At 41.7% G+C, this 23,098-nt stretch overlaps 1 protein-coding gene and 1 non-coding gene across 2 annotated transcripts in view; one reads left to right on the forward strand and one right to left on the reverse strand.

Annotated features, from left to right (window-relative positions):
* SEC11A (SEC11 homolog A, signal peptidase complex subunit) overlaps positions 1–12,153 on the reverse strand; it is a 32,781-nt gene extending 20,628 nt beyond the window's left edge. Inside the window, exon 1 of the mRNA XM_068991059.1 lies at positions 12,044–12,153. Within this exon, the coding sequence (XP_068847160.1) occupies positions 12,044–12,094 (51 nt within the window). The 5' untranslated portion in view covers positions 12,095–12,153. The remainder of the gene's footprint in view (positions 1–12,043) is intronic.
* On the forward strand, positions 1,122–1,193 carry TRNAE-UUC (transfer RNA glutamic acid (anticodon UUC)). The gene has a single exon. It is a non-coding gene; the product is annotated as a tRNA-Glu (tRNA).
* Positions 12,154–23,098: the final 10,945 nt, after the last annotated feature.

The following is a 23,098-nucleotide window of genomic DNA, read 5'->3' on the forward strand; positions in this document are numbered from 1 at the left end:
GAGGGTCTTAAATGATAACAACAATAACAAAAATTCCTGATTTGTCTAAACGACAAAGACGACTTTCATTTTAAAAAAATCCATTAAATTTCTTTAAAACCTGACAAATGTAAACATATCCACATCAACACTTGTATAGTAGTTTCATTCATAATAGCTCAAATTGGAAAAAAAAAAAACAAACCCAAATGTCCATCGACAGGTGAATAAATAAAATTACAACATTATTTCCAAATGACGGAAAACTACTCAGGAATAGAAATGAATAAATTATTGAAATACACAACGTAGATAAATCTCAAAAATGTGCTATTTACTCTACTTAATGTTATGGGGCAGCCTGGATAGGAGGGGAGCTTAGGGGAGAATGGATACATGCATATTTATGGCTGAGTCCCTTTGCCATCCACTTGAAACTATCACGACATTGTTTGTTAATCACCTATACCCCAATACAAAATTAAAAAGTTAAAAAACAAACAAACAAACATGTTATTCAGGCCAAGCTGGAGAAAAAGGGATCAAATTTACCTTGCTGCGTAAAATAATTAAAACACTAGATAAAATTTATGAACAAAGATTTTCAGACACTGGACATGTGACTGTGTCCAGGTAGCATAGGACTATGAAAGGAGAAACAAGATGAGCCCTATAATTGCCCCAACTTGCAGACTGGATGGTTTCCAGGCCACGGGGCAAAATGGAAATGTAGCCAGAGCCTACAAGGCTCCTGACTTGATGACAAGGAACTGGGAGTCTGGGGAGAGGAAGGCAGCTTTGACTGTGAGGCATTGCAGAAATGAGAACTATACAAAGATCTATGCAGCCTCTCTTCTCAAGTCTTCAGCTGAGTGATGAGCAGCAAGGATTAGCACATGCATCTGAGGGAAGTGACTCATCTAAAGAACCATCTAAAAGGAGCAATGGAACAATTCTGAAAGTTCATATGGGGCAGGAATAATTTGTTTCCACTGGCCAGAGTAGAAATGTTCATAACACGTGGGCTTTGGATAGCATACTCAAAAGTTACTGTTTAGTTGTGGTGAAAAATTAACCTTGGACTAAAGGCTGCTGTGGACTTGCCTAACAAAGCCGTTTTAAAAAGTTCTTGAATCGGGAATTCCCTGGTGGTCCAATGGTTAGGACTCAGCACTTTCATTGCTGCAGCCCAGGTTCAATCCCTGGTTGGGGAACTAAGATCCCACAAGCTGTGTGGCTCAGCCAGAATTAAAAACAAAGAAGATGGTAGGGGAAAGACTGAGCACATTAGAAACCTGGATGATGGAAACTATATCCAAGACCCAACTCAAACCTCTAGAGATGAAATAGAAAATGTCTGAAATTAAAACCACACAGGCTGGCTATGGGCATACCACCTTGCATGTGCCCAATCTTGCCTGATAACCACACAAAATGGAATAACAGCAGATTAGACATCACAAAAGAAAAGTTTAGTGAAACTAAAGTCATAGTAATAAAAAACTATTTCAAGATGCAGCTAGAGATTATCATACCAAGTGAAGTAAGTCAGAAAGAGAAAGACAAATATCAAATGATACCACTTATATGTGGAATCTAAAATGTGCCACAAATGAGCCTATTTAAAACACAAACTGACTCAGACATAAAGAACACACTCTCCCCCAAGAGGCAGAGGGAGAGGGAGGGATGGACCGGAAGTTGGGGTTTGGTAGATGCAAACCATTACATTCAGAATGGATAAACAACCAGGTCCTAATGTATAGCACAGGGAACTATATTCAATATCTTGTGATAAAACATAATGGAAAAGAAATAGACAAACTCACAGTTATAGTCCAAAATGTCAATATCCCCTCTCAATAACTGATACAGCAAGAAGATAAAAAAAATCAATAAGCATAGAAAAGATTTGAACAACACTACCAACCAATTTGACCTAACTGATATTTACAGAACCTTCTGTCCAACAAGAGCAGATACGCATTCCTTTTAAATACACACAGACCGTTCAGAAAGACAGACCACATTCAAGACCACAAAACAAGTCTCAATAAATAGAAAGGAATTTGAATTATGCAAAGAATATTCTCCAATCACAATGGCATAAAAGTAGAAATCAGTAACAGAAAGATACCTGAAAAACTGCCCCAAATGTTTAGAAATCAAATAAGATACTTCTAAAATCACCCATGGTAGAAGAAATCAAAAGAGAATAAAAATACAACATTTCAAAATCTGTGGGATGCACTGATTGTATGTAGAGGGAATTTTATAGCAGTAAATCCTATGTTAAGAAAAACAGAAAGGTCTCAAATTATAAGTTGTGTTTTGGTTTATATTCAGTTCAAAATATTTTGTAATTTCCCTGTGATTCTCCTTTGACCCATGAGTTATTTAGAAATACACTGTTTAATTTTCAAATATTTGTAGATTTCCCAAATTAAGCTTCCAACTTAAAACACTAGGAAAACTCAAATGAAATCCAAAGTAACTCACAGCAAAGAAATACTAAAATTAGGAGTATAAATAAGTGAAATAGAAAACAGAAAAATAGTAAAGAAAAACAAACCAATTTGACTCTGAAAAAGAAGATATATATATACGTGTAACTGAATCTTTTTGCTATACACCTGCAACGAATACAACATTGTTAATCGACTACATTTCAATTTAAAAAAATAAATAAAGTAAAAAATGGTTAGGACAGAAAATTTTGTTAAGTGTATTTCACCACAATTTTACAAAATTATGTGACATGAAAACAACCAGCTACAAAAGGATTTTGTTGAATTTTACAGGATTCCATTATATAAAATGTCTGCTTTGATTTACTAAAAGCCAATTGTTCATAAAAAATTAAATAAAATAATAAAATATCTAGTAAAGGTAAATCATAGAGATTCAAAGTAGATTAGTGGATATCTGGGGCTGGGAGTGGAAACAGGCATCGACTAAAAGGACACAAAGGATCTTTTGGGATGATGAAAATATCCTAAAAATGGATTGTGGTGATAGGTGCACAACCCTATAAATTTACTAAAACCCATGAACTATACACTTAAAATGGGTGAATTTTATACATTATATGCCAATAAAGTGTTGTTTTTTTTTCTAAGGCACATATTTACAAAAGTAACAGAAGAAAGCAAAGTAGGAAAGGCCAGGACTTCCCTGAAGGTCCAGTAGTTAATACAAGGGGTTAACACAGTGGTTAACCACCTTCCAACACAGTGGGTACGGGTTCGATCCCTGTTCGGGGAGCTAAGATCCTGTATGTCTTGTGGCCAAAAAATAAAACAGCAATACTGCAAAAAATTCAATAAAGATTTTAAAAATGGTCCACACCAAAAAAAAAAAAAGTACAAAAGCCCTGGAGTAAGGGAAATTTTTAAAATTGACCTGAAATCCAGGAGCCATGAAGAAAAAATGGTAAATCTGACTACCCAAAACAATATAAAGATGGAGAAGGAAATGGCAATCCACTCCAGTACTATTGCCTGGAAAATCCCATGGACAGAGGAGCCTGGTAGGCTACAGTCCCTGGGGTCCCAAAGAGCTGGACATGACTGAGCGACTTCACTCAGTTCATTCTACTGTAAATCTCTATATATGAACCTTCAAGTTGTGAACGTTCGAAGACGTAAGCATGTGTTTTCCCCTAATCACGTAAGTTAGCTCTGTTTGATGAGGCACTGTTAGATTTTGAGGCACAGGACCCGAATGTAGGATGGAACATGAAGGCTGCAGCAGCCATTCAGAATGTAATCCAGTGCTACTGTGGCGTCTATGATGAGAAAAAAAGAGCCACCACTCAGACATTACTGGATTGTTCTTTCAAGAAGGTAGACAGAATTGAATCCAGCAAGGAACCAGAACCTGTACCATTAACTGCAGGTATGAAATCGCAGCTTGCCCTGTCTCCTGTTGCTGATGCCCCTTCAGCTCTACCATCTCCCACCTCCCCCTCCTCTCTAGTCAGTAACTCTTGCCTGTTCACTTGATGCCAGCCCCTGTTGTCCTGTCCTACTGTGCTTTTCAAGATACTGTACTTTCAGATTAAAAATGTTTTATTTCAAAAAAAAAAAAAACAATATAAAGAGCAAATCACCAAACTATGCATGGCAAATTATACTATAAGCTAAATCAAAAGACAAATGACAAACTGGGAGAAAATATTTATGATGTATATATAAAACGAAAGACTGATCATCCTATAAAGAGATCCTAGGAATCAATAACAATGATCCAAAAGGAAAATAGGCAAGTGTTATGAACTGCTAGCTCACGGAAAATGAAATATAAACTCCAAAATCACATGAAAATATGCTCAACCAACTCATAATGAGCAAAATGCAAGTAAGCTGTCCTGATATACCACTTTTCATTTATTAGAATGAAAAAAAATCTAAAAGTCTGAAAACACAATGCTGGCAAGACTATAGGAAAAAGTGACTTTCACTTTTTGTGGGGGTGGGGGAGAACAATGTAAATACATTAACTATTTAAACTATTCATTAAAAACCAGGAGGAGGGAGTCCATGATCTTATTTTAACTACCTTGTTTTTCTGGGACACTTGGCACTTGATTAACTTTTTCTCACTCCCTGATCCCTTGGTTTCTGTGTCCCCAACCTCAGAACCTGACCTCTTCTCTGACATCCCATTAAATACAAGTGTTCTAGGAGTCCAACCTTTGCCCTCTTCTCTTCCCACTCTGCAGTCTTGTCTATTCATAGATTCAATCATCACATATCAGCATATATCACCCAAATCTCTTCTCCAGACCAGACCAATTCTATCCGATTGGTAAGTATATCCAGTTATTTACTGAAAATCACCTAGGTGTTACATAGACACTTTAAATTCAACACGTACAGAGCTTTTCCTCTGCTGCTGCTGCTAAGTTGCTTCAGTCATGTCCGACTCTGTGCGACCCCAGAGACGGCAGCCTACCAGGCTCCCCTGTCCCTGGGATTCTCCAGGCAAGAACACTGGAGTGGGTTGCCATTTCCTTCTCCAATGCAGGAAAGTGAAAAGTGAAAGTAAAGTGGCTCAGTCGTGCCCGACTCCAAGCGACCCCATGGACTGCAGCCCACCAGGCTCCTCCGTCCATGGGACTTTCCAGGCAAGAGTACTGGAGTGGGGTGCCATTGCCTTCTCCGCCTTTTCCTCTACCTCCCTCCATATACTCTAGCTTAGTGGTTAGTCCCACCATCCATGTAAGTCCTCTAAATTTTACCTTCCCAACATCTCTCACATCCAACCCACTGACTTGATTTCTATGACTACTGCCTTACTTCACATCTCATCTCCACTTATCCAGACTACTGAAGCAATCCAACAGTTCTATCTCTAGTACATCTTTCTAATTCATCCATCAATATATAATTATTGTTCATAAAGTGAAAATAAAATTACTGAGCTGTCTGCTCAAAATCTTCTCTTACCACCTCTCAAAATCTTCTCTTATCACCTATAGGATAAATTCCGAACCCCTAAGTACAGAGGGCCTTCCACAATCTGGCTTGGCTCTTGCTGTCCTCTCCTTTCTTCTTACTGAAGTGATTGATTCTCTAGATTCAAACCATAATTTAACTTGTAATGCAGTATATCACAGTGTCAGTCAGCCTCTTTCCCTAGCCACCCATGTCCCTTAACCAATGGACTCATGGTCAAGTGGCTATAGCAGCCAAGATGAAGGTTAGCAATGTGGACTTCCACTCACCAAGACCAATTTGGTTCTAGCCAATGATGAGTGCCTAGACTGCCAACTGCAAAAGACCAATAATGCCACCATTCCTGATACTGGATCACTTCCATCATAGAAGGGGCAGTACTTTTTTCTTTCTAGGATAGACTGGATACAGAGGGCTTCCCTAGTGGCTCAGCAGTAAAGAATCTCCCTGCATTGCAGGAGACCTGGGTTTGATCTCCAGGTCAGGAAGATCCCCTGAGGAAGGAAATGGCAACCCACTCCAGTATTCTTGCTTGGGAAACCCCATGGACAGAAGAGCTTCATGGGCTACAGTTCATGGGGTCACAAAGAGTTGGACACAACTTAGCAATTAAACCACCACAGCCACAGGTCTGTCTTCCTTGTCTTCAGTATTTCCATCAAAACCACCACCCATGACCTTACAGAATGCCTTATGACTCATCGTGATATTCCATACAACACTGCTTCTGATCCAGAAACTTATTTTACAGGTAATTAAAGCACAACAGTCACATGGGCACACAGTCATGAATTTCACTGGTCTTATGTGTCCTCCATCATCTTAAGTGGCTGGCCTGAAAGAACAGTGGAAGAGTAGGCATTATAAATTTATTGTCTTTCCGTGCCAAATCCATCCTTCTGTGTTACTAGGCTGAGCCCTGTAAACAAGGGCACCTTTTCCCACAGCCTCAAGGATGTACATTTTTCTTAACAAAGGCACTGCAGGGCCTCTGCAAGACGACAGAGAGTGGGAAGGGCTTCTCTTCCCATGGAGTGTTTGTATTTCACCAGGTAGCCAGTAGATCTGAGTACAGGAGGTCTGCAAGTGCTCACCTCAGAGACCATCACAGACTGGCTCCTGCCCACACGCACTGGCAAATTTCTCAGCCTCTCAGTAGGCCGCTTCTATGGACCAGTTCCAGCTCACTGCTCCGGCAAATGTCACTGCATGTCCCTGTGGCAGCCACACCCTCTCCAAAGAAGTCTTGGAGGGAGGTATTCTGCTAGTTCTTTGTTGACTCCCTTATCCTAAAAGGCATAATTACTGGTTTCTGCACACACTATTTTTGAACCCCTTAAGAGTCCTCTTTTATCCATTTTAGTGGTTGAGCATCTTTTACCAGTTGACAACTCTCTGTATTTAACACTCTGCTAGTGATAAAGATTTTCCCGATCCTAAACAAGACCAGATTAGCTTTCAATAATCAAAAAAGTTAATGGATCTGTCCTCGGGGTTGTATATACGTCCTATTTGCAGTACACTTGCTCATATTAGGTCCAAGTCTAAGAAAAATCTAGGCTTCTGTGTGCTTCACTAGAGGGCCAATTTATTAAAAAGAAAAAGTTACCAAAAATATCTGGAATTCAATCAGAAATCACTACAGTAGCCATTAAGAGTTAAGTGATCCTAAAAGATAGATATAGAAAGAGGGACTTCCCTTGTGGTCCTGTGGTTAAGACTCTGCCCTCCCACTACAGGGGGCAGGGGTTCAACTCCTGGTCAAAGATCCCACATGCTTCACGGGCACGGCCAAAATATTATTTTTTAAAAAAGAAAGACAACAAAAGAAAGGATTGTGCCAAGTCTTAAAGTCTTCAGATTTTGGTAGGAAAACATACAGATAATTAAAATCCAAAGAAATGCCAAGTTCAATCAAGTAAAGGAAAAGACCTAAGGAGACACTAAGAGGAAATTCTGTGACAGTCAGACTAGTCCATCAGGGCTCAAACACGGATCCAATCAGGCTGGCCGAAGTCTTCTGGTCACTAAGAATTTTCAGCAAAAAGCAAAAACAAAAAATTCTCAGCAAATAGATAATTACAGATAAAAGTAATATAACAATTATTTGGCATAACATACTTATTTAGCAAATAATCATCTTTTCACTCCAGGAAAATTTACAATTAAGAACAGAAATGCTTAAAGGAAATTATGTAGTGTTAATACCCTATTTGGAATCTTAAGTTTTTGTAACATTTAAAGAGAATCTGACCTATTAAAGTAGGTCAAGTTTGCAATTTTAATTCAAAATGTACAATTGTTATAGATTTATTTTTTAATCAGAAAGCTTACTATTTATATATTATATTCAAATGCTGAAACATGTGAGAGAACTTAAGCTTCATGTTTATAAAAATTACGTAAGTATGCACTGATGTTTGTTGAATAGTCGACCTTCTTAAAAAGGAAATTCTTTAAATTTATAAATCAAATTTAATGTTTTTAAGATGTCTGTTTACAAATTAGCCTAAATATTCAAAGGCCCTTAAAAGTGATTCTTAAAATTTGCTAGACCTAGTCCCTGGGTCCCCAGTGGTCAGGGCCCTGTGATTTCACTGCCAAGTGCCCAGGTTCAATACCTGGTTGGGAAACTAAGATCCCACGGGCCTTGTGGTGTGCCAAAAAAAAAAAGTTGCTAGACTTTCAATGGGCTAAGATTTGAAAACCGACTCTAAAAGATTTAGTTTTTAAATTCTAGCCGTTATAAATTGAGGGTTTTTTTTTAATACAAGAATTCTAAACAGGCTTTTCTGTGCACAAAGGCTATCTCAATGGGCATCAAGAAATTAACCTACAACCAAAGGAGTGATGGAACCAACTTGCTAAATTCTGTGGAATCTTGCAAGCTAACTGTTAAACACAGTGTTATAAAAATTAGTATAATTACTTTAAAAACAAAGTTAACAAATAATCTAAATTCATCAGTTTCTAATTACTTTATTACATTTTACTATTATCTACGTTCTTGTGATTATTTTTTAAATTATATTTGTAAAGTGGAAATTATACTTGCATCCTACTACGTTTCTTCCTAATTCAACATTCAGTGATGTCATGTCCGTAGCATGAAATTGGCCATGTTGGAAGTATTTACACCACAGAAATGGGCAAACTACAAATCAGGGCTTTGTGGATTAAGGAAAGCCTGAGAAAAGCTGTGCTCTGATATTACAGTAAAAGAGCCACAATGTAAAGGGGAGAAGACAAATAAAATAGTATATAACAGTTAAAAGGGCTCTAGAGATCACCTAATATTCTAGGTGATCCTTACTCCTTGGAAGCAAAGTTATGACCAACCTGGATAGCATATTTAAAAGCAAAGACATTATTTTGCCAACAAAGGTCCGTCTAGTCAAGGCTATGGTTTTTCCAGTGATCATGTATGGATGTGAGAGTTGGACTATAAAGAAAGCTGAGCACCGAAGAATTGATGCTTTTGAACTGTGGTGCTGGAGAAGACTCTTGAGAGTTCCTGGACTGCAAGAAGATCCAACCAGTCCATTCTAAAGGAGATCAGTCCCGAGTGTTCACTGGAAGGACTGATATTGAAGCTGAAACTCCAACACTTCGGCCACCTCATGCGAAGAGTTGACTCATTGGAAAAGACCCTACTGCTGGAAGGATTTGGGGCAGGAGGAGAAGGGGACGACAGAGGATGAGATGGCTGGATGGCATTACCGACTCGATGGACATGGGTTTGGGTAGACTCTAGGAGTTGGTGATGGACAGGGAGGCCTGGCATGCTGCGATTCATGGGGTTGCAAAGAGTCGGACATGACTGAGTGACTGAACTAACTGAATAGTCTAGGGCAGTATACAGACTCAGAAATAATACAAGGGGAGTTCTCAAGACAGTTAAGTACACAAAGTATGAACAGAACCATGTTCATACACACAGTGAAATGAAATGGGCAGGAAAATTAAACCCCAGTTTACGAGAGAGAGAGAGAAAGAGCATACTGTAAAACGACTAGGACTTATTGCAGATGCCATTCTAAGGGGCCTGGGGCTTTAACTTATGATAGGATCTACTGAAGTTTGAGGACAGGAGAGAATCTGGCAACAGCTTATTGGATGCCATGAAGGTAGTGAAACACTTTAATTCTGAAAATTGTGAAGCAGACAGAAAAAAAAATTACATACAGTAAACAAACAGCGGGGCCTGGAGGGCTACAGTTCACAGAGATGAAGAGAGTTGGACATGACTGAAGCGATTTGGCACACACAAGTTAAAAATCAATTAAAACTCAAAGCTCAAAAGAATACATACTCTGGTTCCACTTCTATAAAACACACTGATACTGACAAAAAGCAAATCAGTGGTTTCCAAGTGTTAGAGAGATGAACTACAAAGGATCTCGTGGGTGATAGAAATGTTCTGTATCTTGACTGTAATGTATGTATGTAACTGTAGAAACTTATCAACTGATACTTTTTTTTTTTTGGCCTTGCCAGGCAGTGTCTAAAATCTTAGTTCCAGACCAGGGATGGATCCTGGGCCATCAGCATTGATAATGCCGAGTCCTAACACTGGACTGTCGGGGGATTCCCTCAACTGATACACTTTAAATGGATGGAGTTTACTATATTAAAGTATTCCTCTATTAAAAAATAATTACAACTCAAATTAATCAAACATTTGATGAAACTTCTAGTTTCCCTCTTTTCATCTAGTAAGCTCTCGGTACGTATGCATGCATGCATACTCAGTCACTTGAGTGGAGTTCAGCTCTTTGCAACCCTATGGACTGTGTAGCTCATCAGGCTTCTGTGTAGCTCATCAGGCTTCTCTGCCCATGGGATTTTCCAAGCGAGAATACTGGAGTGGGTAGGCATGCCCTCCTCCAGGGGATCTTCCCAACCCAGGGACTGAACCCTAGTCTCCTGCATTGCAGGCAGATTCTTTACTGCTGAGCCACCAGGGAAACCCCTCAGTACCTATAATCACCATCAATTTTTTGCTCAGATACTATGTGCAGGTAAAACCTCATTTCTAACTTTTCTTCACCCCATCCCCATGCAATCCAATCCTTCCCATCTCCTCCTAACAATCTCTGGTAGGCTGCTCATTTTCTTCACCTGTATAATCGGCATAAAATGACCTACCTCACAGGTATCTAATGCACTCCACATATAGCAAGAGCTCAAAATAGTTACTGTTCTGCCTTAAGTCATTTTCTACATATTGATGCTCCTTGAAGGTCAGGGTCTGTCTTATTTATCTTTGCATTTTTCTCACTGAACCTAGCACAGGGAACAATAGAGGCCCCAAATAAGAATTTCTCCAGAGAAATGTCTGTGGCACCTAGAAATTCAGATATGGATGAAAAAACACAAGTGAAAATTTTAAATGTTATAAAGACATAAACGTCGTGCAATTTGAAAAGGAAAGATCAATTATGACTGGAGGAAGCAGGAAACACGTCTGAGAGGAGGTAACACTGAGCTAGCTGAGTATGAAGGGGAGTAAGGGGAGGGTGCATATTTTCTTCCCTAAATGGTAATTATAAACTGCAAAATAGACACCCAAGAGAAATACCTTTAATAGTGACATCAGGATCCTTCTTAACAGCAAAATACTGTAAAAAGGTCCGAGGCAAGCAAAACTAGGCTCTTCAGACACTACTGACCCCGAAGACAAAAAGAAGCAACTTTTTCCAATGACTAAATAATTACAGGGCTTCCCAGGTGTCTCACTGGTAAAGAATCTGCCTGCCAATGCAGGAGACACGGGTTCCATCTCTGATCCAGGAAGATACCCTGGAGAAGGAAATGGCAACCCACTCCAGTATTCTTGCCTAGGAAACTCCATGGACAGAGGTGACTGGCGGGCTACTGTCCATGGGGTTGCAAGAGTCGGACATGACAGAAACGACTAAACAACAGCAACAACAAATAACTGCAACAGTACTATCCGGAATATGATCTCTAAGTTCAGAACGGAGTAAGGTTTAAGGACAAAAATCAGGAAATGTAAGATTCAAGATCCCTGTGCCACTGATCTTCTGAGGTACACCTTGCTAAAGTGGACTCGAGGGCAAGCAGAGTAACTGTTTCAACTCTGAACTCGAAGGTGGTTCCAGGAAGTCAGTATAGACCGCTGGGGCCCAGCTGTACAACGAACGGGCTCAAAATAGAATGGCTTTTGTGGGGCCTATAATCGTCTCCCCGAGCATCCCAGAAGCCAGAGAAGCAGTGCACTGCTAAACCCAGTTGCCAGAATCCAACGGAAGTCACTGCGATTGAAGTTTGCCGCCTTACCCAGTCTAACACAATAAGCAACCCCAACTCCCACTTACAAAGAGCCCTACGGTTTGCACTTGCTTCCCTGCCTCATTATGGGCAATGGAACATGACTATCAGGCTTCCCGCTCCGCCCGGAGAAGGCCCGGTCTCAGTTAAGGGCTAAAACAGCGAGTGGATAAAGCTATCTCTGGACACAGAATCCACAAAGAGATGGAAGAGTCCAGGCGTCAGACCCGCTCAGGCCCTCTCACAGGGGCCCAGAGGTCCGCGGGGCAACAGTGGAAGGTACAAGGGGGACGGTGGGCGGCCAACCTCACCTGCCGCTTGTTCATCCGCCGCACATCGTCCAAAAAATCTAGAGACAGCATGGCGGGGCCGGCGAGGGGACACGGGAAGAAGAGAGGGCACGATGTGACCGGTGGGAGGAACGGCTTACGTACGAGCCAGGCGCACACTGGACAGGACCCCGCGGTCCCCGCACTTCCGCTTCCGGGGTGGAACCGGCGCGGCCCCGCCCCCTAGGCGCGATGAGGGGACAAAGGGACTCCCGACCATACTAGTCCAGCCTCCTAGCCTGACCTCGCTGAAGGAGACTCTCGTACCTCCTGGAGCTCATCTGCTGAGAGCGACTGAAGCCCACTTCCCGCGCTCATCCTCGTGGCCCCACACTGAGGCGGCCGCTCAGGGTTAGTAGACAGGAGACCGCCCTGCAACCTCCGGAAGGCGGGACCTAGCGCACGGCTGGCCAATAGGGAACCGTGTCTCTGCGGGCAGAAACAGTCCCTGAGTGGCCCGCCTCAGTTCAAGCCCGGGCCGCGAGTCTGGGTGTGGCGCTGGACTTGTCCTGAGCTCCGGGAAACTGACGACTGAGGTATTTCCATAAGTGCTGTTGGGTTAGGGCGGAGGCTGTGACTTTCAGAGCACTGCCTGAAGCTTTCCGGAGTTTAAGAAGCTGTTAGTTGTAGAGAAAATCTGATAGCATTAGAAAACTACCAAACCCAGAGGTCAAAGGGAGACAAGAGGAGAAAACTGCCAAACCCTGGGGCTTCCTTGGTGGCTCAGATGGTAAAGAATCTCCCTGCAATGCAGGAGACCTGGGTTTGATGCCTGGGTTAGGAAGATCCCCTGGAGAAAGGAATGGCTACCCACTCCAGTGTTGCGTAGAGAATCCCATGGACAGAGGACCCTGGCGGGCTACAGTCTACGGGGTCCCAAAGAGTCAGACCAGTACCTGATGGATTACGGAGGGATTCATCAACTGATGAAGGAATGAACAAAATGTGGTATATCCATACCATTGAATATTATTTAGAAACATAAAGAAATATTGTGACACAGATGAACCCTTAAAAAATTAGATTCTTAAAACATTGCTTCTTAATGAAAGAAGCCAATCACAAAAGACCATGAATTTTATGTAAAATGTCAAGAATAGCCAAATCCATAGAGACAGAAAGCAGTGGCTGCAGAGGGCTGGGAGGGTTAGGTAAAGTGGGAGGTGATGCTAGTGGGTATGGGGTTTCTTTTTAGGGCGTGGTGTTGAAAATGTTCTAAAATTGATTGTGGAGATACTTATACAACTCTCCAGTTCAGTTCAGTTCAGTTGCTCAGTCGTGTCCGACTCTTTGCAACCCCATGAATCACAGCAGCCAGGCCTCCCTGTCCATCACCAACTCCCGAAGTTCACTCAAACTCGTGTCCATCCAGTCGGTGATGCCATCCAGCCATCTCACCCTCTGTCGTCCCCTTCTCCTGCCCCCAATCCCTCCCAGCATCAGAGTCTTTTCCAATGAGTCAACTCTTTGCATGAGGTGGCCAAAGTATTGGAGTTTCAGTTTTAGCATCAGACTGTCCAATGAACACCCAGGACTAATCTGCTTAGGAATAGACTGGTTGGATCTCCTTACAGTCCAAGGGGCTCTCAAGAGTCTTCTCCAACACCACAGTTCAAAAGCATCAACTCTTCGGCGCTCAGCTTTCTTCACAGTCCAACTCTCACATCCATACATGACTACTGGAAAAACCATAGCCTTGACTAGATGGACCTTAGTCGGCAAAGTAATGTCTCTGCTTTTGAATATGCTATCTAGGTTGGTCATAACTTTCCTTCCAAGGAATAAGCGTTTTTTCATTTCATGGCTGCAGTCACCATCTACAGTGATTGTGGAGCCACCCCCAAAATAAAGTCTGACACTGTTTCCACTGTTTCCCCATCTATTTCCCATGAAGTGATGGGACCAGATGCCATGAACTTCGTTTTCTGAATGTTGAGCTTTAAGCCAACTTTTCCACTCTCCACTTTCACTTTCATCAAGAGGCTTTTTAGTTCCTCTTCACTTTCTGCCATAAGGGTGGTGTCATCTGCATATGTGAGGTTATTGATATTTCTCCTGGCAATCTTGATTCCAGCTTGTGCTTCTTCCAGTCCAGCGTTTCTCATGATGTACTCTTCATATAAGTTAAGTAAGCAGGGTGACAATATACAGCCTTGCCGTACTCCTTTTCCTATTTGGAACCAGTCTGTTGTTCCATGTCCAGTTCTAACCGTTGCTTCCTAACCTGCCTATAGGTTTCTCAAGAGGCAGGTCAGGTGGTCTGGTATTCGCACCTCTTTCAGAATTTTCCACAGTTTGTTGTGATCACCACAGTCAAAGGCTTTGGCATAGTCAGTAAAGCAGAATAGATGTTTTTCTGGAACTCTCTTGCTTTTTCAATGATCCAGTGGATGTTGGCAATTTGATCTCTGGTTCTTCTGCCTTTTCTAAAACCTGCTTGAACATCAGGAAGTTCATGGTTCACATACTGCTGAAGCCTGGCTTGGAGAATTTTAAACATTACTAGCATGTGAGATGAGTGCAATTGTGCGGTAGTTTAATCATTGTTTGGCATTACCTTTCTTTGGGATTGGAATGAAAACTGACCTGTTCCAGTCCTGTGGCCACTGCTGAGTTTTCCAAATTTGCTGGCATATTGAGTGCAGCACTTCCACAGCATCATCTTTCAGGATTTGAAATAGCTCAACTGGAATTCCATCACCTCCACTAGCTTTGTTCGTAGTGATGCTTTCTAAGGCCCACTTGACTTCACATTCCAGGATGTCTGGCTCTAGATTAGTGATCACATCATCATGATTATCTGGGTCGTGAAGATCTTTTTTGCACAGTTCTTCTGTGTATTCTTGCCACCTCTTAATATCTTCTGCTCCTGTTAGGTTCATACCATTTCTGTCCTTTATCGAGCCCATTGTTACATGAAATGTTCCCTTGGTATCTCTAATTTTCTTGAAGAGATCTCTATTCTTTCCCATTCTGTTGTTTTCCTCTATTTCTTTGCATTGATTGCTGAAGAAGGCTTTCTTATCTCTCCTTGCTATTCTTTGGAACTCTGCATTCAGATGCTTATATCTTTCCTTTTCTCCTTTGCTTTTCGCTTCTCTTCTTTTCACAGCTAAGGCCTCCTCAGACAGCCATTTTTTTTTTTTTTTTGCATTTGTTTTCCATGGGGATGGTCTTGATTCCTGTCTCCTGTACAGTGTCACAAACCTCCATCCATAGTTCATCAGGCACTCTGTCTATCAGATCTAGTCCCTTAAATCTATTTCTCACTTCCACTGTATAATCATTAAGGGATTTGATTTAGGTCATACCTGAATGGTCTAGTGGTTTTCCCTACCTTCTTCAATTTAAGTCTGAATTTGGCAATAAGGAGTTCGTGATCTGAGCCACAGTCAGCTCCCTGTCTCGTTTTTGCTGACCATATAGTGCTTTTCCATCTTTGGCTGCAAAGAATATAATCAGTCTGATTTCGGTGTTGACCATCTGGTAATGTCCACGTGTAGAGTCTTCTCTTGTGTTGTTGGAAGAGGGTGTTTGCTATGACCAGTGCGTTCTCTTGGCAAAACTCTATTAGCCTTTGCCCTGCTTCATTCTGTGCTCCAAGGCCAAATTTGCCTCTTACTCCAGGTGTTTCTTGACTTCCTACTTTTGCATTCCAGTTCCCTATAATGAAAAGGACAGCTTTTTTGTGTTAGTTCTAAAAGATCTTGTAGGTCTTCATAGAACCATTCAACTTCAGCTTCTTTAGCTGAAGAAGTTACTGGTTGGGACATAGGCATGGATTACCCTGATATTGAATGGTTTGCCTTGGAAACGAACAGAGATCATTTTTGTTGTTTTTGAGATAGCATCCAAGTACTGCATTTCAGACTTTTTTGTTGACCATGATGGCTACTCCGTTTCTTCTAAGGGATTCCTGCCCACAGTAGTAGATATAATGGTCATCTGAGTTAAATTCACCCATTCCAGTCTATTTTAGTTCACTGATTCCTAGAATGTCAACGTTCACTCTTGCCATCTCCTGTTTGACCACTTCCAATTTGCCCTGGTTCATGGACGTGACATTCCAGCTTCCTATGCAGTATTGCTCTTTACAGCATCAGACCTTGCTTCTATCACCAGTCACATCCACAACTGGGTATTGTTTTTGCTTTGGCTCCATCCCTTCATTCTTTCTGGAGTTATTTCTCCACTGATCTCCAGTAGCATATTGGGTGCCTACTGATCCGGGGAGTTCCTCTTTTAGTATCCTATCATTTTGCCTTTTCATACTGTTCATGGGGTTCTCAAGGCAAGAATACTGAAGTGGTTTGCCATTCCCTTCTCCAGTGGACCACATTCTGTCAGACCTCTCCACCGTGACCCGCCTGTCTTGGGGGGCCCCACACACCATGGCTTCGTTTCACTGAGTTAGACAAGGCTGTGGTCCATGTGGTCAGATTGGCTAGTTTTCTGTGAGTATGGTTTCAGTCTCTGCCCTCTGATGCTCTCTTGCAACATCTACCGTCTTACTTGGGTTTCTCTTACCTTGGACATGGGGTATCTCTTCACGGCTGCTCCAGCAAAGCGCAGCCACTGTCCCTTACCTTGGACGAGGGGTATCTCCTCACAGCCACCCCTCCTGACCTTGAATGTGGAGTAGCTCCTCACTGAATTGTATAATTCAAATTGGTGAGCTGTATTATATGTGAATTATATCACAATAAAGCTGTTACAAAAAAGAAAAAAGAACCATTGACTTCTTGTTCATTGTTAAATTTCCAGTGGCGAATGCACAACCTGACAAACATTGGGCACCCAACAAATATTTGATGAATTTAAAATATGTGTGTGTGTTGGGTATCTCCAACTATTGTGCAAAGATAAACCACACTTATTGAGTCAAAATATGAATCCCTGATTTCTCAAAATTAGGAAGGCCTGTGGAGGAAAATAGACATAAGCTCCGTGAAGGCAAGGACCTTTTCTTGTCCATTCATCTCTCCCCAGCCTTCTTAACAGTACCTAACTTTCTCCATAGATTTTTTAAAAAAATTTATTTACTTAATGTATTTTTGGTTACACTGTGTCTTCGTCGCTGGGCACAGGCTTTGTGTAGTTGCAGCCAGCAGGGGCTACTCTAGTTTTGGAGCATGGGCTCGAGGGTACCAGGGCTCAGTAGTTGTAATATAGGGGATTATTTGTCCCATAGCATGTGGGATCTAATTCCCTGACCAGGGTCACACCTGGGCCCCCTGCATGGGGAGCATGGAATCTTGGCCACTGGACCACTGGGGAAGTACCCTACTTCATAAACTTTAAATGTCAGACTAATTATGGTTTTCTGAGAAATCATGTTACATCTCAATAGTCATTTCACTCTTTAGGTTATAGTTTGTCTCAGCTTATGTTCAGTTGGTAGGATGCAGTTACTCTAATGTATTGTTTCATGATAAGTGTTTAATTTATGTGTTAAATTTGAAATTTCACTGTATTACATTTTATTTTCAACTAACAAAAATGGATCATTAATTCAAGTCAGTTAGTTGAAAGTTAATTAAATCAGGATGCTGAATATGTTCAAACTCAGAAAAAAAGTTGTAAATGAAATATTGCCCAGGAATCCAGTGCAAATATATATACTGGGTGAATCTGACTGCACTGGAACTGGGTAACCCAAAAGTGTAATGAATTATGATGAGCAGCTGAAAAAGAATGGTGCTAATAGACATATGATAAGCCTCTAAGAAGTATGTTTTATTAAACTGGCAGTAGAAAACAAACAGGGAAAAGAAAGCAGGAGGGATAAATTGGGAGATGTGGATTGCCATGTACACACCACTATATATAAAACAGATGACTAATAAGGACCTACTGTAGAGCACAGGGAACTCTGCTTAATATTCTAATGACTTATATGGGAAAAGAATCTAAAAAAGAGTAGATATAGGTATGTTGTATATGTATAATGGGTTCACTTTGCTGTACACCTAAAACAAACATAATATTGTAAATTAACTATACTCTAATTTTTACATTTTTTTTATACTCTAATGAAAATGCTTAAAAAATAAATTAGATAAACTGGTTGTCTATTTGCCCCTGGTTCCCAGTGCATCACATGTGTTTCATTCCATAGCTTATGGGATTTGGTCAAAACAGTGTCAACTAAGTCTATGAGATTTTAGTCCCTTTTTTTTAATGGCCAATCTGATAACCAAAAAAATTTTTTCTAGAGGAAGAAAAACCCACAAAATAATACTGTCTAATATAACTTTGATAAAATCTCTCGCTAAAGATCAAAACTATAAAGCTATGCTTTGAAGCTGTGCTTTTTATAGCCAAAACAGTGACAGGTCACATTTTTGCCAAAAAGCTTTTAAAGTCAGTCACAGTGTTAATGATTAATAGCTCAGTAAGAAAACTAAATAAGATTTTGGCAAAATTCCTTTATCAAAAGATATTGTTGAGAGAAACAGATACTGTTGGACATTGCATAATATCCATGGCATATAAAGCAGACAAACACATTGTCTGGAGTTGCCTAGGGCTGCTAGAGAAAGTTATCCTACTATGGTAGGTCCTGGAAACCTATCACACCCTTTTCCCCTCATTTTCATTGATCTGATGAATTAGTTATCTATTTGTGTATAACAAATTACCCCCAAACCTAGCAACTTAAAACAAGAAATATTATCTCTGTTTTGTGGGTCAGAAATTTGGGACCACCCTCACCTACTAGTGGTTTAGGTTCAAAGTCCCTCCGAAAGTTACAGTCAAACTATCCAGAGGGGCTGCTGTCTCATCTGAAGGCTTAGCTGAGGGAGGGCCTGCTCCATGCTCACTCAGGTAATTGTTGGTAGGTCTTGGTTATTCCTGGGCCGTTGGATTGAACCCTCAGTTCCTACTTGGCTGTTTCCCGTAGGTCTTCAGTTTCTTGCCATGTGGACCTCTCTTTAGGGCAGCTTGCAACATGGCAGCTAACTATCAGAGTGAATGATCCAAGAGAGAAAAGAATGAATCTAGACTAGGATAACCAACTTATCCTGATTTTCCTGGGTTTTGCACTGAAATTCATTTATTTGGCTGCGCTGGGTCTTAGTTGTGGCATGTGAGATCTAGTTCCCTGACTGAGGTTAGAACCAGAGCCCCCTGCAATGGGAGCTTGGAGTCTTAGCCCCTGGACCACCAGAGAAGTCCCCTACATTCTTAATCTCTCTCTTTGACCACTGTTCATTCCCACTGTCACTGCCTTGGTTCATGGTACTTTCACTTATCCTGATGATTATTGCAGTGAAGCCCTAATCTGTCTTCTGACCTGCAGTCTTGCTCCAGGTCTTGCCTTACTCCAATCTACCCTCCGCACAGCAGCCAGAGTGATTTATCCAAGCCATTAACTTGGTGATGTTACTTTCTTACATAAAATCTTTCAGTAGATCCTCCTGACTCACAGGATATGTCAAATTCCTTAGCATGCTACAAAAGACGCTTTGTGATCTGGCCCCTGCCTCCCTCTCCCTCCCCTTGCATTTGAGACCTTAGTTCCCTGAATGCCACATGCTCTCACTTTTACATAAGTTGCCTCCTCTGCCTAAAAAGAGAGGCCTCCTCCATCTCACCCCAGCACTTTTTTTTGAAGCTTTTTTTTTTTTGGCTGTGCTGGGTCTTCTCTAGTTGCATTGATTTGCGGTTACTCTCTAGTTGCCATAAGAGGGCTTCTCATTGCGGTGCCTTCTCTTGTTGAGGAGCATGGGCTCTAGACCGGGGGTTCAGTGGTTGTGGCGCATGGATTTAGTAGCTCTGGGGACATGTGGGATCTTCCCAGAACAGGGATCAAACCTGTGTCCCCTGCATTAGGCAAGCAGATTCTTTAACCACTAGACCACCAGGGAAGCCCACCCCAGCACTTTTTATTCCTCCTTGCCTTTCAGATTCAACTCATTCACCACCTTCTCTGGGAAGACTTCACTGCACTTCTATTTGCATTCCTACCATCATTTGTGTCGGAGAAGGCGATGGCACCCCACTCCAGTGCTCTTGCCTGGAAAATGCTATGGACGGAGGAGCCTGGTGGGCTGCGGTCCATGGGGTCGCGAAGAGTCAGACACGACTGAGCGACTTCCCTTTCACTTTTCACTTTCATGCGTTGGAGAAGGAAATGGCAACCCACTCCAGTGTTCTTGCCTGGAGAATCCCAGGGACAGGGGAGCCTGGTGGGCTGCCATCTATGGGGTCACACAGAGTCGGACACAACTGAAGTGACTTAGCAGTAGCATCATTTGTATATTGTGTAGTTGCACATTGTGTATCTGTTGCTCTCACCAGACTCTGAGTTTCCTGGGGGCAAGAGCTCTAAAACTTATGTTTTTACTCCCAACTTCTTAGATGAAACAAATACATAAGAAAGGTTGTCAAATGAATGAATGGAGGCCCAGTCCTTCCAGAGACAGACGGATCAAGGATGACTTTAAGGATAGGATTACCCTCACTCAGATTCACAGTGTGTGCTCAAGGCTGAAAGTGGGTTTATTGAAATAAAAAGCAGAAGATATAGGGAACTTCCCTGGTGGTGCAGTGGTTAAGACTCCATGCTTTTGTATATGTATGGCTGAATCCCTTCACTGTGTACCTGAAACTATCACAACATTGTTTGTTAATCAGCTACATCCCAATACAAAATAAAAAGTTAAAATAATAAAATTAAACAAAAAAGCTAAAAAAAAATGCCAAATACTCTTGGACTTCCATTTCATGGGGCACAGATTCCATCCCTGATCAGGGAGCTAGATCCCACATGTCACATGGCATGGCAAAAAAAAACCCAGAAAATATAGCCCTCATTCTTGAAGGGTTTTCAGTATCATTTGCAGCAGAAGAAGAAAAAGAAAAAGGTATCTATTATGAAAGGAAACAAGCTAGATATAACTGCTAGCCTATACATGCTATTGAAACTCATAGAAGAAAGACTCTTTCAGGCACGGCCTTAGTCAAAGGAAATTCTTGAGGGAAGCTGGACCACAGCTAGGTCAGCTTTGTATTGTAATAAAGGAAGCATAATGTCCAGCACAGGTTAGAAACGGGGTTAGGTGTGGGGAGATGGCTAACTCCCAGTTTTCATTCCTTGGGAGTTTACAATTTTGAATAAAAGGGAGGCTCAGTAAGAAATAATTGGGATGAAAAGAATCCGTTAGGAAGGAAGAGGACCTGGAGAGATTAATATAAACTGGGTGGATCTGGAAAGGCTTAACGAGGCTTCCCTGCAGTGTTGGGACCTCATGAAAATAATTCAGATATTTAGGACAGGTGATACCACACTGCATAAAGATGTAAAGCCTCAGGAATGAACTTTTCCAAATGCGGGTCTCTGACTTGCTATTTTCTCTGCTCACCAGACTGCCAATCTTTCCAACACATAAGTCTTCTGGACCCCATTAATCACAATGGCACGTCTGGTATTTTTCTTTACATATATCCTGCTGGCCTGCCTGAAGGAAACATCTTATAGAGTATAAGTCAGGCCCATTTAACTTTTTGTTTGCTTGGTTTTGGGGGGTTTTGTTTGTTTATTTGGCTGTACTGGATCTTAGTTGAGGCATGCAGGATCATTCGAACTCTTAGTTTTGGCAAGTGATGTTTAGTTCCCTGACCAGAGATCCAACCCAGGCCCCCTGCATTGGGAGCACAGAGTCTTAGCCACTGGACCACCAGGAAAGTCCAAGATCCACTCGACTTTGAATCACAAATTAATCCACTCACTGGCTGTGTGATCTTGGGCCAGTTAGTTAGCTATTTTTATTCTCACTTTTCTGGCATGTAAAATGGGGAATAAAAATCATTTCATCATTCAAAGATTACACAAGATCGTACATGTTGATAATGCTGTTTGCACAATGGATGACAAATGGTAAGTGGGCAATAAATGCTAATAATTAGTAAAAACAGGAAGTGGATTCAGCTGATACCCAAATGCTCAGGCCTAAGAAAGCCTGTCATTATATAACTGAACCTCAGTAAGTCACTTCTGTACAAATCAAGGGTGTTTACCAGCAGAAGCAAAGGTGACGCCATTTTGGAAAACTCTATTCAAGGAAAAAAATAAAGCTATGATCTCACCCAGTTTTCCTTTCCTTGACCATCCCCCAATGAAGGAAGTGGTGGGTAGAAGGAGAAGGTCTCCCTGTGACCCTGACAGGAAAGGAAGTGGCCCTGGGCATATTGGGTAGGCTAGTGCCCAGGTCACACTGGATGTCTAGCTCTTCCCCAGTGCCACCTCCCAAAAGGATCTATCTGGGTTTGCTGAGGGGGGACCCATCCACCCCACCTCCCCAAGATCGGGTCAGGGGCTAAAGAAATGGGACTTTCTGCCCACCAACTCAGTGGCTACAGACATCAGAAACTATGGTTTCAAAGTGTCTGCTGGGACTCCCCTTGTGGTCCAGTGGCTAAGACTCTCCACTTCCAATGCAGGAGCCCCGGGGTTTGATCCCTGGTCAGGGAGCTAAATCCCACATGCTGCATTTAAGACCCAGTGCAGCCAAAGAAATAAACAATTAATAATAATAAAGTAATTGTAACTATTTAAAAACATAGTAATGAAGTGGCTCTGTATAACATGAGGCATCAGGAAGAAGTATCACTCCCCCAAATCAAAGGTGTCTTCTGTGTAGAGAGTATTACTAAGGTCACTCAAGTCTCCCTGGGTGAGTTTCAGAGAGCTCTCTTTAAAAAGTCCTGGACAGCTGCAGGGGCAGCTGGGAGAAGGAAGCTTGGCTTTCCGGATTGGTATGTGTGTGCAAGTGGTGGGGGGTGGGGGGCATCAATTTCCTGTTTGGCCATTGTGCTTTGACTAAAAGGAGAAAGGGGCCTTGCTGTTTGCTTTTTAATTCTTAGGAGAAAGCCATGGGTTTTTTGTTGTTTGTTTTGTTTTAATTTTTTATCATATATATATAAATGTGCTTCCCAGGTGGTGCTAGTGGTAAAGAACCCGTGTGCCAACGAAGTAGACATAAGAGATTTGGGTTCGATCCCTGAGTTGGGAAGATCCCCTGGAGGAGGGCA

The sequence above is a fragment of the Capricornis sumatraensis genome, chromosome 19, assembly GCF_032405125.1.
Source record: "Capricornis sumatraensis isolate serow.1 chromosome 19, serow.2, whole genome shotgun sequence".
NCBI lineage: Eukaryota > Metazoa > Chordata > Mammalia > Artiodactyla > Bovidae > Capricornis > Capricornis sumatraensis.